Source organism: Apium graveolens, chromosome 3 (genome assembly GCF_009905375.1).
Source record: "Apium graveolens cultivar Ventura chromosome 3, ASM990537v1, whole genome shotgun sequence".
Taxonomy (NCBI): domain Eukaryota; kingdom Viridiplantae; phylum Streptophyta; class Magnoliopsida; order Apiales; family Apiaceae; genus Apium; species Apium graveolens.
In genome coordinates this window covers 16,994,725-17,012,299 of record NC_133649.1, presented here as the reverse complement: position 1 = coordinate 17,012,299, position 17,575 = coordinate 16,994,725, and the positions used below count along the sequence as shown (strand labels likewise).

The 17,575-nt window shown below is 34.6% G+C and overlaps 2 protein-coding genes and 1 pseudogene across 2 annotated transcripts; 2 read left to right on the top strand and 1 right to left on the bottom strand.

Annotated features, from left to right (window-relative positions):
- Window positions 1–365: 365 nt before the first annotated feature.
- On the bottom strand, window positions 366–6,997 carry LOC141711839 (monodehydroascorbate reductase-like). Its single transcript, XM_074514525.1, has 10 exons — window positions 6,936–6,997; window positions 6,775–6,846; window positions 6,538–6,589; window positions 6,337–6,417; window positions 6,122–6,240; window positions 5,799–6,015; window positions 5,576–5,691; window positions 5,379–5,504; window positions 1,156–1,296; window positions 366–782 (listed from the first exon to the last, which is right to left on the bottom strand). The coding sequence occupies exons 1-10, from the start codon at window positions 6,984–6,986 to the stop codon at window positions 753–755; spliced, it is 1,005 nt and encodes a 334-aa protein (XP_074370626.1). The 5' UTR covers window positions 6,987–6,997; the 3' UTR covers window positions 366–752.
- A 2,621-nt stretch (window positions 6,998–9,618) lies between these two features.
- Window positions 9,619–13,048, top strand: LOC141711840 (tyrosine-protein phosphatase RLPH2-like). The gene is made up of 4 exons (XM_074514526.1): window positions 9,619–10,267; window positions 11,833–11,900; window positions 12,089–12,268; window positions 12,723–13,048. Exons 1-4 carry the CDS (start codon window positions 9,739–9,741, stop codon window positions 12,891–12,893), a joined length of 948 nt encoding a protein of 315 aa, XP_074370627.1. The 5' UTR covers window positions 9,619–9,738; the 3' UTR covers window positions 12,894–13,048.
- A 151-nt stretch (window positions 13,049–13,199) lies between these two features.
- Window positions 13,200–16,421, top strand: LOC141711841 (tyrosine-protein phosphatase RLPH2-like; annotated as a pseudogene).
- Window positions 16,422–17,575: the final 1,154 nt, after the last annotated feature.

The following is a 17,575-nucleotide window of genomic DNA, read 5'->3' as shown; positions in this document are numbered from 1 at the left end:
AGTCGAATTCAAGTCGATCACTTTTAAAACTTAGATCAATTCGATAAGGCTTAACGAGCAAATTTTGTTATTCAAACTCGAGCTCGATTAATAAATGAATCAATTCGAGACAAATCTAACAATTAGCTCGATTTGTTTACACCCTTATTCAAGACTCAATGCCTTACTCTTTTTTGTAACTAGTTATCTTTCTTTTACGTTTTTTCATCATGTGTATTTACGAATTGAAATTTGAATCCAAGAGGCTAAGTGCATCACAAAAAAAACAATTTATTATTATTTTATCATATATATTTGCCCTGTAATCTCAACATTCACCTGCAATAAATTTTTTAGACAAACAAGTAATATAAAAAAGGAAAATGAAAATTCATTTATGCGGTGAACTAATAAAACTTACATATAGAGGAATTATTTAAAACAAGGGTTACACCAAAAAAAGGTAAAAGAAATGTTGACTAGATGTTGCAGGCAAAGTTGAGACCATCTTTAGATAGCAGGTCTAAACTCTCAACTGCAGATTGTAGCCTGGCGACTTTGGCAATGGCCTTGTTTTCTTCAGCACTTCCATGCTCTAGAAATGCTCCCATTACCTTCCCATCTTTGATCCAGTAGGAACCGAACTTTGGTTTTTCTGATGTTGGGTTGTTGTCACCAAATACCACTGCTTCACCCACATTGTCACCGTAAAACTGCCATGACAGATCGAAGGTACGAGAATAAAAGAATGGAAGGTAGTCGTATTCATCGACTCACTTCCCCTGCTCGCTTGCAAATATAGCCTGCACCAGTAAGATTGTGTTTTAAAGCTCAGTCTCCAGGATACATAAGAAAAAACCAAGCATAAAAATAAATTTTTGAAATTCAATAATATTAATGTTATTGCAACTATAAAGAGGTCTATCACTTGATTATTGGTCCATTTCGTGTCAGCTAAATCTCTCCAATTAATCAAGGCATAAAATCATTACAATAGTAGATGATGCATTACAATAGTAGATGATGCATTAACATTAAATTATTAACATTTATGCACTTACAGTGAAACTGAACTATTGACACTTATACACTGTATAAACTTCTTAACTGAATGAGGCTTAAATGCATGATATCGAGAGATTCATATTTTAGCTGAAAGATGAAGCATCTACCTACCTTTATAGCCTGCTCAGCAGATTTGCGGGCATGATCAACGTGTTCAACTCTTCTGATGTCATTGTATAGTTTCATGGGGAAAGTTGCGACATCACCAACAGCATATACTTCAGGAACACTAGTCTTGAAGAATGCATCAGTCTGTAATAACAACACAAAGGAGCACAAGGCATGATCGATCTTCACATCATATCTACCAAGGAAGAGAACAGATGGAATTCTAATATGTTACAGTATCAGTAAACAATAATCAGTATGTACTAGCAAACTAATTACCTGTAAGCAATGACAGGTTTAATACAGTTTTCGTTATGTGTTCTGGATATGCACAGTAGAAGTGCCATACAAACTCTTTGATGTTCCTTTTCACTATAAATCATATATTGGTAGTTGTTATGTCAATAATTATATTCGCCATGTTTCTTAATCGTGAAAAGAAAATTTGTAGCATCTCTCTTTGTAACAGCCCGCACTTCCGGACCATTAACTCTAAAATCGAAACTAAAAGCAAATACAATTTCTTGATTAAAAAGTCTATTACAGAGGTCACTATTACAAAAGCGCAGCTAAAAGCGGAAGCCCAAAGGTCAATCTACTCCCATACTAAGATCCTCGAACTCCAATGATTTCCAACTCGAATCTTATACGAAACCTGAAATATAAAAGGGGTGAGTTACAAAGCCCAACAAGTACAAATTAACTAACTATTTAACCGGAAAACAATGGATGTTTTAATAAAATGATTTCCCTCAAAACAATAATAATTTTGTAAAATATTTTCTAAAATAAATCCAACCCAAAGTTTTATATTTTAAAATTCAGAATTTAAAACAGAACAGAGCATATTTTTATAACAGATTAGAACTGCGTAAAACAGAACGAAACGATAATTCTTATAAATACCACAGTCTTGATCTACGGCCACACTTTGCCAGTAGCCGGCATCTAATTCTTATTCTTATTCTCATATACCACACTTTGCCAGTGGTCGGCATCTAAAGTTCAATAATTACGCGCCCTTAATAGGTATCTAAAGTTGCACACTTGTGCGCCTAATAAGGGTATCTAAGGCTAGTTCCGGAACTATAGCGTAAATTACGAACAGGTTCGAAAACGTAGAGACTGGGTTTCAAAAGATTCTCGTATCTTATTTCTTATACAGTTCGAAACAGAATTCTTATATCTTATACGAAATTCGAAAATCAGAGTATCAAAACTTTTCCGAAAATATAAGTAAGTCAAAAAGTACTTACCTCAAAGCCTGACCAGATCTGAATTTACTCTTTTTGACCCTCTAAATGATATTTTCTTGGAAAACACGAAACACGAAAGCTGAAGATAACGAAAAGACCTTTCCGAAAATTCCAGAATCACTGAATTCTGACTTACGATGAATTTTCTACAAATTTTACAAGACTACTGATTTTTGCTGAGAAGAGCCCTACGAATTTTATTAATTAAGGCGGGGAAGACGAATAGGGTGTATTTATAACGAGACAAAACCCTATAGCTTAACCTACAAGTTATCCATATTAGAATCTGATCCAAATTTTAGGCCCAATATTCTAACCCAATTTTAAATCCTAGTCCTTATCTAATTTTAATCTTTTTTATTCTATTATTCTTTTATTAATCGAATTCTAAAAAAATTACGGGATATTACATACTACTATAACGGCCCGCACTTTCGGACTATTAATTCCAAATCAAAACTAAAACAAAATACAATTTACCAATCCAAAATTCTATTACAAAGATCACTATTACAAACGCGCAGCTAAAAGCGGAAGTCCAAAAGTCATTATAGTCCAATCCTAAGTCCTCGAACTCCAATCATATCCAACTCAAATCTTAGACAAAACCTGAAATATTAAAAAGATGAGCGGCAAATCCCAGCAAGAAAACAATCGATCCAACTAGTAGGCCAAGTAACATGAACACATATAACAAAATACGATAACATATATGAGACGATATACGAAATAAACACTTTCGGTACATATTCTTATTCTTATTTGATACACACAATACACATATCACATAAACAACAATAATTCAAAATCCACAATTCATGCCACGACCACTATAACCCGGTGATAACGGTCCTAAATTTTCACAAAACTGTCACTACAATCCGGTGACTACGACCCTAAGTTCTTATTCGACATTTTCACAAACCGTGGCACAAATCAGAGATCCAAAATTATCGCCTAGATACCACACATACATCTCGATATATATTCTATAAAACATAATACTTTCAAATATATAATCACTTAGCTCATGTTTTGATAATGAAATACATACACATAACACACAGTTTTAAAAACACTAGTAAGATCGATCGAAAACTTACCTCAAAACCTGACCAAATCTGAATTTACTCTTTTTGACCCTCTAAACAATGTTTTCGTGAAAAACACGAAGCCCGAGAGTTATAGATAACGAAAATATCTCTCCGAAAAGTCTAGAATCACTGAATTCTGACTTACAATAAATTTTTTACGAATTTTACAAGACTGCTGATTTTTGCTGAGAAGAGCCCTGCGAATTTTTATATTAAAAATGAGGAAGACAATATGGTGTATTTATAACGATACAAAACCCTATACCTTAACCTACAAGTTATTCATATTAAAATTGGATCCAAATTTTAGGCCCGTTGGTCTAATTCAAATTTTAAATCCTAGTCCTTATCAACTTTTAATCCTTTTAATTCTATTATTCTTTTATTAATCGAATCCTAAAAATTACGGGATATTACATACTACCCTCCTTAAAAAGAATCTGGTCCCCAAATCTACAACAATCTTAAAGTTCGAGACACATCTACCCCGTTTACCCCATGATCTACCAAAGGTCAAATTATGGTCCACAGGAGCGCATCCTATAGAATGTACTAGTCCCGTACCTAATACACTCCGAAAGACAGTCTGCTATTGATACCAACTGTAACGGCCCGCACTTCCGGACTATTAATTCCAAATCAAAACTAAAACAAAATACAATTTACCAATCCAAAATTCTATTACAAAGATCACTATTACAAACGCGCAGCTAAAAGCGGAAGTCCAAAAGTCATTCTAGTCCAATCCTAAGTCCTCGAACTCCAATCATATCCAACTCAAATCTTAGACAAAACCTGAAATATTAAAAAGATGAGCGGCAAATCCCAGCAAGAAAACAATCGATCCAACTAGTAGGCCAAGTAACATGAACACATATAACAAAATACGATAACATATATGAGACGATATACGAAATAAACACTTTCGGTACATATTCTTATTCTTATTTGATACACACAATACACATATCACATAAACAACAATAATTCAAAATCCACAATTCATGCCACGACCACTATAACCCGGTGATAACGGTCCTAAATTTTCACAAAACTGTCACTACAATCCGGTGACTACGACCCTAAGTTCTTATTCGACATTTTCACAAACCGTGGCACAAATCAGAGATCCAAAATTATCGCCTAGATACCACACATACATCTCGATATATATTCTATAAAACATAATACTTTCAAATATATAATCACTTAGCTCATGTTTTGATAATGAAATACATACACATAACACACAGTTTTAAAAACACTAGTAAGATCGATCGAAAACTTACCTCAAAACCTGACCAAATCTGAATTTACTCTTTTTGACCCTCTAAACAATGTTTTCGTGAAAAACACGAAGCCCGAGAGTTATAGATAACGAAAATATCTCTCCGAAAAGTCTAGAATCACTGAATTCTGACTTACAATGAATTTTTTACGAATTTTACAAGACTGCTGATTTTTGCTGAGAAGAGCCCTGCGAATTTTTATATTAAAAATGAGGAAGACAATATGGTGTATTTATAACGATACAAAACCCTATACCTTAACCTACAAGTTATTCATATTAAAATTGGATCCAAATTTTAGGCCCGTTGGTCTAATTCAAATTTTAAATCCTAGTCCTTATCAACTTTTAATCCTTTTAATTCTATTATTCTTTTATTAATCGAATCCTAAAAATTACGGGATATTACACTCTTCGAACCACCATATTAACAATGCTCTGCATGCTGGTTTTTCATTAATTAGCAAGAGCCAAGAGGATTTAAGTTTCAATTTTTTTAAAATTGCAGGCAATTCATGTGTTGTTCATGAACATTGGAAAAAAAACACAAGTCACATCTATTATCTTCAACAGTTAAGTGAGACATACCCTAAATCCACCATTCTCCTCTTCAACCTGTCCTTTAAACAATGTTGTAAGTGGCCTTCCTCCAACACCAACAACAACAATATCGGCTTCCAGTACCCTCCCATCCCTAAGTTTTACTTCTTTTACCTAATTTGCGGGTCACAAAAGTGTAATTCAAATGATACAATGGAACATAAGATTTCGATGGCCAGACATACTTCTCCATTAGTATCACTGTTAAATCCTGCAGCCCTTCCCTTGATGATTTGGATTCCCTCTTTTGCATAATAACCTTCGTAAAATGATGCTAGTTCAGCAGTAAAAAGTCGAGGCACTGCAGATGCATAGAATTTAGTAACACAAAAATCAGATATTTATTAAAGTACCTTAAGATACATCTGTTATTCTACGATGAAAAAGTGTTCTCTACTTAGTACTTACTGAACCATGGTCCAGGATAAACCATTGTGACATCTAATCCATTGATCTTCATTGCTGCACTAAGCTCAAGACCGATGTATCCACCACCAACAATCACAACCTTCCTGTTTTTTGTTTTGATAGCTTTTGCAAGTGTCTCAGCCTCTTCAATTTCTCTCAAGTAATAGATATTTTTGGAATCTGCCCCTTGCACACCGAAATCTGTTAGTTTTGTTGCCTACACAACAGAACACAACACAACATTAAAACAATGGAATCAGAGAAAGGAAAAAATGTGCATAGATGGACTAGTGCATACATATGTAGAGATAATAAGTGCTTACTGTGGAACCAGTTGCAATAATGAGAATTTGATATTTAAAAACCTCTCCAGCTGCACTGATCAAAATCTTTGAAGCAAGGTCTGCTTTTACTATTTCTGTGCTAAAAATCAATGATATCCCTATAATGGACAACTGAACTTACTTAGATCCACGTAAATAAAAGATTTTTAGGTACACCTCTTTACAGAAGGTTGACAAAAATTGATTTGCATTACCTTTCGCAGAATACCACTCCGGTAGCATTATATCTCCCCCAGTTCCCGCGCACACATGAAAGCCGGAGAGTCTTGCAGGTCCTGTAAAAAGGATGAAATTTAGCTGAGTGATTGTATACCAATTACAGAGACCTTGAGTAGGAAAAATATTAACTGGAGACTAAAGAGATACAAGAATGTCATGCACAAGTTTAGACATACCCTGAGGGGAAAAGTATGCCTTGCTCAGAGCAGGACGTTCATAAGGAGCAACCTGAGAATGAATTAATTAGACAAGTATAGCTAGTTGAAATAACAGAACATTTTGCTTATAAAAAACATATACTACTTAACACTCTGATCCGTTTGGCGAATACATTAAATATACAGAACCTATACTATAAGCAATTTCTTTGGAAGAAAACAAAACAGAACATTATTGTTGGACTGGTAGCATACCGACTCTTTGGAAATGATGGCCAGCTCGCCTGGTTTAACTCCTTGGTTTGCAAACTCTCTAACAGCATAACCCTGAACCAGCATAATACAAATGATACGCAAGCTCAGAAAATGTGTGTTAGCACGATAAATGTAACATGTAAAATTAGATTTGTACTCACAGCTGAAACACCACCGCCAAGAATCACGTACTTGAAGTACTTGTCCGCCATTGTTAAAATTAATTTTGATCAGAGATGAAGGTAAATTCTAGTCTAAGTTTACTCAAATTTTATAGGCACTTTAAGATTGCAAAGTATAACAGTGCACAATGTGCGAAACTTGCAGGAAAGTACTTAAACTAGAGGAAATCAACTTCAGTAAAGATTATATCAAATGTTCATACCAAGTTGTTATGTGGAAATGCATAACATGACATTTTGATGTTAGCTGTGTAAAAATTAGTTTACAAAAATACTAATATCAATTTCAACAGAGTTTGTTAAACTTTTGTATTATCTTCACAGACACCTAGTTATCATCTTCAGACAGACTAAAAGAGCATGTCTCTGTCACCCATTATTAATTTACGATGAGTTTAATATTTGGTAAGTACACATTTGTAGACTATTAGAGAAGTTGGATAAGATAAATAAAGTATGATTAATATTGCATTACAGTTGGGGTGTTTTGTTACAACATACTGATACTCCTCCGGCTCCGGCAATGCACTTCATTGAATTGATGAATGGACTAATGGACGGGACTGCTACAGTTGTGCATGTGCAGCCCACTGAATCTTACATATACTTTAAAAACCTTATAACTTTTAAGAGGAAGGCCTTCATAAAGTTGAGGGGAAGGGTCTGCGGCCCTGTGTTGTGTTAAATAATGTTGTCTGTGATTGTTTATGCCAGGATCTGATTAATGATCCAACTATTTTGGTAAGCGGTCACCATGGAGAGCTCCATATTGAAGGCCTTCGACTGATAATGGACGAGAGTGGCGGACGAGAGCATAATCCAATTGCTGCTATTGTGCTTCCTTCGATGACAATTGTCCGTGATACTGATCAACCCAAATAATTCGGCCTCTCCTGCTCGACGGCTTACTGAATTACTGTCATGAAAATGTTACCTCTGTATTATACACTATGTACTATTAACAGCAGTGGTGTGGATGAACTATGCACTGAATTACTGGCATGAAAATGCTACTCTCTGTTATGCATACTATCAGTAGCAGTGGTGTGGATGAACTATGCACTAAATTACTCTCATGAAAATGTGGTGTGGATGAACTATGCAATGCATATGTTCTGTAAACAAATGGAGATGTTTGAATGAATCCATGCTATTAATTACCCTGATCCTTTTGTTACAGGCTTGCGATTCACAAGTAAAAATAAACACAGCACTCGGCCACTTATTATAAACCAATTTTGAGAATCTTGAAAGAATTAATTGAAAAATTAATGAGTCATTAAATCGGGAAATTTAAGCCCATTATATATATATATAAATAATTGGAAATATTATGTAACCACACATTTTTTATTTCTAGCGATGCTATATATTAAAAAAAAATTAAAATATTTTTAAAATAACACATATCATCTTTTTATTTTTGAAATTCATATTAATGAATAATAATACATCTATACTATATTATAATATACGAAACATTAAAAGTTTGGTAATCAGTCGGTCGGTACTTGCTGAAATTACTTAATTACCCTTATTTAATTGTTCTAATTTTAATTATTAAGTTGATCAATTCTAATTCTAATTCTAATTCATATTGAAGTAAACTTCCTATATTATTTTACCATTTTCAATTCTATTTTATATCGAACTCTATATCACTATAATTTATATTAAATTCAACTTCTTCTACCAATTTAAATTTTAATTCATATTGAGTTTTATATCATTCTAATTTGTTACTTCAAACTAAATTAAATTTAAACAAACTAAATATAATTCTTAAGATTTGGTTGATATATAATGTGACTCGGGTTAAGATAAAATAATAATACTATCAATCCTCCTAAAAAAATTATACAAATTAACTTGGATAAACAAAATAATATATTTTATTTATCCAGGATAAAAAAATACATTATACAATTGATTTAGACTAACAAAAAACTAAAATAAAAATACAATTCGACCAACAAAAATAAAATATTATATAGTAATTATTCAGTCTAAAACAAAATTATCTTATTGATCCACACTTAAAAAATTAAAATTAAACTAAAAATAATTAGTTTGATTTGGCCGGTGTATTGGGCATCGGGCTAAAATAAAATAATATAAACCACTCATACGAGATAAATCAAATTAATATTAGACCAAGTATAATTCGTATCCTATTGATGTGAACATAAAATCAAATTTTAATTAAAACATAAATATTATTTTTTTTTTAAAATACACATAAAATTATCAATAAAACTATCTCGTTCAATCAGTAATATTGTCTTTTTTAAATATCTTTTATAGAATTATTGTTAATCGATTAAGTAATTAATATGCTAAAATAATATTTTTTAAGTTTCCAACATAATGAAAATATTATATTTTTATCCTCAATAAAATAATAATTTCGTTATAATAACATTTCCCTCCTATCACTTTAAATAAGTTTAAATATTTTAAAAAGTTATGAACATATATGTTTACTAATATAATTATTATGAAATCAAATCATTTAAAATTTTAAATGAACAAAATTAAAAATTAAATTCAATTTTCTTTTAAAAATTATATAATATTAAGAAAAATATGTGCAATACTTATTTATGAGTAAATATCCGATATACTTCATTTATAATTTATAAGTAAACATTCAACTTATCATTCGGGTACGTTGTCGTTGGGAACGATTTCTGTGAACCGATCATTTCTCTTTTATTTCAGGAGAGCAGGAAAAAAAAGAACAAATCCCAATTCAGACAGAACTCAAACTCATCTGACAAAAATGGAGGACCAACGACACAAACCCAACAACAAGTACAGAACAGTCTGCTGCATAGGAGACATTCATGGACACATAACCAAGCTCCAAAACTTATGGTCCAATCTCCAAGCCCAAATTAACCCACCCGATTTTCACTCAGCTTTGATCATTTTCTTGGGTGATTATTGTGACCGTGGCAACAACACTCCAGCAGTTCTTGATTTTCTCATTTCTTTACCTTCTAAGTACCCTCAACAAACCCATGTTTTTCTTTCCGGTAATCATGACCTGGCTTTTGCCGGGTTCGTCGGAGCTCTTCCGGCGCCGGCAGACGGGTCGAATTTTAGTGACACGTGGAGTGAGTACGAGGCCAATGAGGAGAGAGAAGGGTGGTATAAAGAAGTGGAGTTTGAGAGAATGCATGTGCAAGCTAGAAGATGGGCTGGGAAAATGAGTGGGTTTGATCCTGTTAAGAAGATTGAGTATAAGGGGTCCATTTATGATGCTGGCCCAACTTTTGAGGCTTATGGGGTTCCACATGGATCACCTGGTATTATTTTGCTCTTTCACTTTTTCTTGATTTTGTTCTTTGCTTTTTCTTGATTTTGTATGTTTTGGGTTAATTATGAAGATGATTAGCAAAATTTCAAATTTACCTGCCACAAATACGGGGTCTCAAATTGACTATTCTTAAGAGGGTGGGGTTTTAGATTGACCACTTTTAAGCAGGTGGCAAAGCTATCCAAATCTCAAATTTACCACCGAAAATTAGTAATTTAGTGTGAAATGTGGCCAATTTTAGACCTCGAACCAGTCGGTGGTAATTTAATATTTTGCTAGTTATATAATGGTCAATTTGATACTTAATCCGATATGCTTTATTTGTGTTTTCTTTATAGTTAAGATGATTTAGGTGTCGTTGGGATCTTGATATTACAACTTGGTTAATGAGAATGAGATTTCAATATAAAAAGATATTAGAATCGCATTCTGATTCCCGTTAACCGGGGTTGTAGTCCACGATTCAAACAAATTTATGTTCATTTCTGTACTCTTTATTGGCAACAATGGGTATGGGGATGTCAATGGTGTAAAAAGCGTGCACTTCGCGAGTTTGCAAAGGATCTGCTAGTGAAAAAGTTGTGATATTAGGTAAGATTCAAACTAGCGATAAATCACAAAAACACCCGCAGACTTGTGGAGTATGTATGAAGAGATAGTGAGATACTGTAAATCACCCTTAATGAGTAATGACATTTTCTGATTTGGTACACTTGAACTCTGCAGCAAAACTTGTCATAATATATAGTATTTGGTTTGTGCAACTATGTTAGCTACATATGATCCAGGCCGAGGAGACACATTATGCCTTAATGGTATCCAAAAAGCTTGTAATTATTAAAATGCAACAATAATCCACACGTTATCGTGGAACACAGTCAGTCAACACAAGAGATGAACAGACACTTTAGCCTTTAGGTCACTACAAAGAGCTTATGTTGTGAAGGGATAGAAAGTCTAGAGAAAGAAGTTATTCTTAATGACTAAAAACCTACAAACAGTATTTGTTTATCTTAAAAATAAGGAAATGGCGGCTTTGATGGTAGGTGCTCCATAAGGTACCAATCTGATGTCATGTGTCAAACTTGCTGATGTTCTAATATATTACTTTTATGGAGTGGTTCACAAAATTTGGGGAACTCCTGCTAATTTAGATGAACAATTTCTGACGGTTTAACTTTGGGAGTAAATAGCAATTGTGCAAACAGCATACATACTTGGCAAAAGAGTGTAGGTAGAAAGACTATTAGATGATGTGGGATTCAATTTAGATGCAGTATCTGGTTTCAGCTGTCAAATTACGTGGTTGATCTTGTTTTAAGCTTTAGTTATCAGTAAGGCATTTTTCCTGTTTCTTCTTGTGTATTATTTGAGATTAGACCACTTTAACGTTTTAATGTGCTTTCATAATAACAGAATGCAAGGGTCTACTTTTATGAAGATTATTCTTTTCGGTCTAGTGTCATTTTTCGAACTATATTTTTTATATCATCAACAAAAGAATATTTGTAGTTGTAATCATTTTGTAACCAAGAGTGTTACTATTGTGTACAGATCTTATCAAGGCAGTTTCTGCCGAACACAAGAAGTTTCTTGCTGATATGGTTTGGGTTCATGAAGAGGTCAGACTTCTATGCTTGACAATTTGTTGTCTTTGCTAGCTGAAGTAATTATGAAATGGTTTTACTGTACTTTTGGGAAAACATTTTGCTCTGCACTGGACAGTGCTGATAGTTCTGTTCATCAATTCATTTTTTAATATGGCAAACGAGCTGAACATATGGATTCTTCAACCATTTTCATTTCATAGGATAATGTTTGCATAGAGACTCAGGATGGAATCAAACAGTGCAAATTAATAGCTGTGCATGCTGGATTAGAAAAGAAGAGAGGGATAGAAGAACAACTAACATACCTGAGAGCCAGGGACACCAGGATTTCTAAGGTGGAGGCTCTCAGCGGCAGAAAAAATGTTTGGGATTTACCAGAGGTAAATTTATCTTTCTCAGATATAGAAATACATTTTCATGTTGTCTGGTCAAAATTTGAAGGTGCATTTTAGTTTTAGACTATAAAGTGACATTAACATTCCTGGCATGCCCTTTCTTATATAAAATTGATTAGCACGCCAACAACATGAATATCTAAGATTGTAAATGATGCTGAAAAGAAGTTACGAATAATAAAATGTTTCCCGAAAGTCATAGTAAAAAAGTTTATAACTTTTATGTGGAGGGTTTGTGGCCGGCCCCGTATTGTAACTCTTGTTGCTGTAGCACCAAAAAAAATCTGATATAACTTGTATTACTCTTACTGATATGTGAGAAGCTAGCCTGACTGCTTATGCTATTGTCAAACAGTTTAACTGATAAGGCCTTATAAAACTGAATATTTTTACTGGGGAAAAACATAAGTTAGTTGTTTTTGTCTATCATATCTGACAGGATGTAGCTGAAAGTTCAACTATTGTAGTAAGTGGTCACCATGGGAAACTTCACATTGAAGGTCGTAGACTGATTATAGATGAGGGTGGTGGACTAGAGCATAATCCAGTTGCAGCAGTTGTTCTACCTTCAGTGACAATTGTCCGTGATACAGATCAACCAAAGAAATAGTTGTGAGTGCATTCTTCACTGATCGTCATCATGATCCCCCCAATGTCTGTGGTAGAAGCCTGAGATATGTTCCCTTCTATGTTATCCATATGTTAATCAGTTTGTTGTACAATGCACTCTGTATTTCTGTGTGGAGTAATATTCTTCCAGATCCAGCTCGGCTTCCAATTTTTCTTTTCTTATTGCTTTTTGCTATATGCTAATGTGTATTAGGAAAACACTCGCTTTAAATGTCCTTCTGTATTTAGTCAACTAAATAAATCTTAGTTATCTGGAAAAAAACACCCATACTGTGAAGGAGGAACCCGTGGATAGGGATTTGCTAGCAAAGCAGATGCAACAGGAATACTGTATTTTTGTAGTATATTTGATTGACCTTCAATTTAGAGGGGCATACAAATTGAGCTAGTGGCCATTATAGTTTTACGCTAGATAGGTAACTTCTCAGAGCTAAACGGCCTCTTAGAGGCTCTTAATTTAAGAGCTAGTACATTCCTAATTTCATGATAGATATAATGTACATTACTAATTGCAGGGTGATTATATAACCATTTGGACTAATCATTATTCCATATTTTTGTGTTAGGCTTGTAATTGTTACATGGACCCACTAGTAGTTTCTGTTTATGTTACCGTATGTCCTCACTGTACTGAGAGGAATTATGCAAACATTTTAATGACAATGCTTCTCTTTTCTGCATTTAGGTTTTCTGCTGTCATGATTGTCATATGTTGTATAGCAAGTCCAGTTTCATTGATAGCTGTTAATGACCTTCAAAAAGTTCATAGTATATTCTCTCTTCTCAAACTTTAAGAACTAGTACATGGCTCTTAATTTTTATTTATTAACAAAAATATTCATTCGCTCCAACTCTTACCTCCCTATTGTCTCCCGTTCTTGTTCAAATATGAATAAAATATAAATAGAGAGTGGATATAAATAGTATTGTTAAAGTTGACCCTCTTAAAAATGTGCTAACTTATTAAGAGCATAATTTTTAATTTTATATTTAGGAGTTTAAGAGACTATTGGAGATGCTCTAAGTGCCTGTATAAGGAGATCCATGTATTTAAGCTTTCATCATCCAAGTTCAACGTGGACAAGGGCATGCACCCAACAGTTTGGTGTTGGTATGAGAGTTTGGTGGTGCAGCCTATTTCAAGTACTTGACCAAATAAGTCAGGTTGCCTCTATTCCGAAGGATTGTAATATAAGTTTGGTACTGATAATATAGAGTGTGCATGAGTTTGGTACTGACGCTAGAATGACTAACAGTGCAAAACTGTAGTTTAGACACAGCCTCTTTTCTGATTTCTTACATGAGGTCTCTATCCAGATTTCACCTCATCATCACAATGTCATTCCCTGCAAGTATAATTAACATGACAAATTCTTGTACAGTTGTATTCAACAAATTTAAAGCTTTGTCATCAAAAAAATATGGAAGAACAATACAAAGATGAGAAGCAGAGTCATATGCTGCATTGGCGACATTCATGGCATTTTAACAAGCTTCGAAATTTGTTGTTCAATCTTGAAACCAGAATCCTCCCATCTGATTTCCAATCTGCTTTAATCATATTCTTGGGTGATTACTGTGATCGAGGTTTTGATACTCCCAAAGTTCTCGACTGTCTCATCTCTTTACCCTCAAAATACCCAAAACAGACCCATGTTTTTCTGTGGAAATCATGACCTAGCATTCGCAGCATTTCTCGGAGTTCTTCCTACGCCAACGGACGGGTCCAAGTTTTCTGATATGTGGAGTGAGTATGAGGCGAATGAGAAGAGAAAAGGGTGGTAAAAAGGGGACGGGTATGAGAAAATGCACGTGCAAGGCAGTTTTGGCTGGGAAGATGAGTGGTTTTAATTCTGCTAAAAATACTGATTTCAAGGATCACTTTAATATGCTGCTATAGCTTTTGAATCTTATGGGGTTCCACATGGCTCAGCTGGTATGACTTTCTCCACCCCCCGCCGTGTTTGCACTTGATTTGTTCTTCACTTCTCCTAATCCTCTACGGTTTGATTGGTAAACTTGGTTTGGGTTCTTTTTAGAGTGAAGCGTAAGATGATTTTTACCTAATATACGTGAGTACGGGTTGTTCGTTTTTAAACGTAAGCTCTATTTTCAGTTGATCCTGGTCGGTCATATTACTTTCTTTCCGTTGTTTTTAGCTTTTAATTAGAATAGAATTTTCCTTCTTCAATCAAGAACCTAGACCATTTTTTGATTTGTTCATATACTTCCATAAAACATGAATGCATTAGATTTTAAAGTATCCACTATATGGAGAGGGGAAGGGAGGTTTCTAACCCACGACCTTTCGCTACGAGGGGGATGAGTCTTGCCATTAGGCTATCGCGACAACAATCTATCATGGCTCATGGGCTATCTATCACTTTATGATTGTATGTCATTATTTTAGTCGTAGTCAATCTCTCGTTAAGTGGGATTGTTGTGTACAGATCTGATCAAGGCAGTTCCTGTTGAACACAAGAAGTTTCTTGCTGAAATGGTTTGGGTCCATGAAGAGGTCAGACTTCTATGCTTAGTAGTTGTTGGCATCGTGTCACATGTAGATTGCGAAAAACTAAACATAAGGGTAATTAATTCACCATTTTCATTCCCCGGGATAATGTTTGCATTGAGACACTGGAAGGATTCAAACATTGCAAATTGATAGCTGTACATGCTGGATTGGGAAAGAAGAGAGGGGTAGAAGAACAACTAACATCCCTGAGAGGCAGGGAGGATTCCTAGGGTGGACTCGCTAAGCGGAAGAAAAGATGTTTGGGAAATGCCAGAGGTAAAATCTTCTTCCTTTCACAATTTAGAAATACAGTTTCATATTTGGTTTGCTCTGACCTAAAAAAAATGCATTTTTAGTTTTAGACTATAAAGTGACATTAGTATTGGTTGTGTTGAGGTTGTTGCACATAATGAGCTTTCTCTTAAAATCGTCTAATAAAGTTTTTAACACTTCGGGTGGAAGGGTCTATGACCCTGTTTTGTAAAAAAAAAAACAGTTTCTGTGTCAGACTAATTCTGATTGTATATGTTTAGTTCTGTAGTGATATTTAGTAAGCTGTTTTGAATGTGCCCACTTCATTGATTTAACAACAAAAACGGTCTCATTCATTGAACAAAACTTTTGGTAAGAAAAAATAAATTTTAGTTTTTGTCCTGATATATATGGCAGGAACTGAGGGAAGCTCCACACTGAGAAGTGGTCACCATGGGAACTCCACACTGAGGGCCTTCATCTGATTATTGATGAGAGCGGTGGACTAGAGCATAATCCTATTGCTGCTGTTGTGCTTCCTTCAACGACAATCATCCGTGACACTGATGAATTACTCCAATAATTCAGACATGCTTAATAGTCTGCTGTCTCGAAATTGTTACTTGCATTTTGTTAACATTTATGTGTGCGATAAAGTGGAAGGATTACGTTATGTTTCCCTTTCCGCTTGATGAAAGAGTTCTCGTGTACTATGGTTAATATTGTGATAATAAAATACTGATATCTGATCATAATTGACCTTTTAACCAGTACTATGTTTGGAAGACCAGTCTCATTGAATAAACACACTTGAAAAAATGTTCGATTAACTAGCAGAAAAACTTAACAATCCAAGTCCATCTGATTGCGACTGAATAACCAGAAGCTAATATGAACAAGTCCGAGGGATAGTTTAACCACCGTGGATAGAAATTTACACACAACTAACAAACCAAAAGACATACAATTGTTTCCATATAGACACCAGAAAACCTCCTCTTTCCAAATCAACTCCAGCCACAAGAGCTGATATAGCTTGTATTTCTCATGTAGAAGCACGCAGCTGGTGCAGAACACTCATAGGCGACGAAGTAGACGTTGATGATCCAAATGCTTCGGCCAATGGTCCACCCATTTGGTTTCCACCCCATGTAGTTCCCCAATGCAACTGGAATCGCTCTCTTTCACCATTTCCTTCTCCGCATCCAGACTCGGGCTCACACCTGATACCAGTGGACAGTTTCAATGAAACATCAGAATTTGGATATATTCCAGGGACCAATATTGATAGTGCAGTTCCGAGGCTAGCATTATTTATGGTGTTCTGAGGTTCCTGAATTGCTCTAGGCCAATCGTCGAAGAAGTGGCGAAGAGTCTGGCTATCAGATCTGTCAACCTCGGATGGATCATTATGGATTCTTAATAGACCTTTGGTTTCAGTTATGGATTCAGCTGACCTGCAACACAACACTAAAATAACACCAATTTAGAGACTGTTAAAAAAATCCAAATGGCATGTTAAGAAAATAACTAAAATTACTGGGTTCTAATGTGTTGTCCAGTCAACTTACAAGAAACAATGATGAAAATGTTCAAAATATTTGGTACTAGTCATTGGTGGACACTGTAACAATAAGTTGTTGGAGTACTAGAGTATGAACCATTGTTTCCAAGATTTCACTTCATGTGCATGATTCTTGATTATTCAAGAACGGGGACCTACTATTTGTCTATACCTCAAAGGCCAAAAAACATGTTATAAGCGGGCCATGCTCAATGTAAATGTTATTCCTTGTATCATTAGATGTTGGAAATTGAAGTTTCTGGCGCAACTCGCAAGCATCTAAAAGTGTTGTTCAAATTGCGAGTGATTCTGTTAGCTGTTTCCCTTTCCT

Excerpts from the sequence above, each read along its gene's own strand:
- LOC141711839 (XM_074514525.1), bottom strand. The coding sequence starts at position 6,986 with ATGGCGGACAAGTACTTCAAGTACGTGATTCTTGGCGGTGGTGTTTCA. Across the intron at positions 6,418-6,537 it reads GGCATACTTTTCCCCTCAGG|GACCTGCAAGACTCTCCGGC; the intron begins GTATGTCTAAAC and ends TCCTTTTTACAG. Across the intron at positions 1,297-5,378 it reads AGGAGAATGGTGGATTTAGG|ACTGATGCATTCTTCAAGAC; the intron begins GTATGTCTCACT and ends TTGTTATTACAG.
- LOC141711840 (XM_074514526.1), top strand. The coding sequence starts at position 9,739 with ATGGAGGACCAACGACACAAACCCAACAACAAGTACAGAACAGTCTGC. Across the intron at positions 11,901-12,088 it reads TGGTTTGGGTTCATGAAGAG|GATAATGTTTGCATAGAGAC; the intron begins GTCAGACTTCTA and ends TTCATTTCATAG. Across the intron at positions 12,269-12,722 it reads ATGTTTGGGATTTACCAGAG|GATGTAGCTGAAAGTTCAAC; the intron begins GTAAATTTATCT and ends CATATCTGACAG.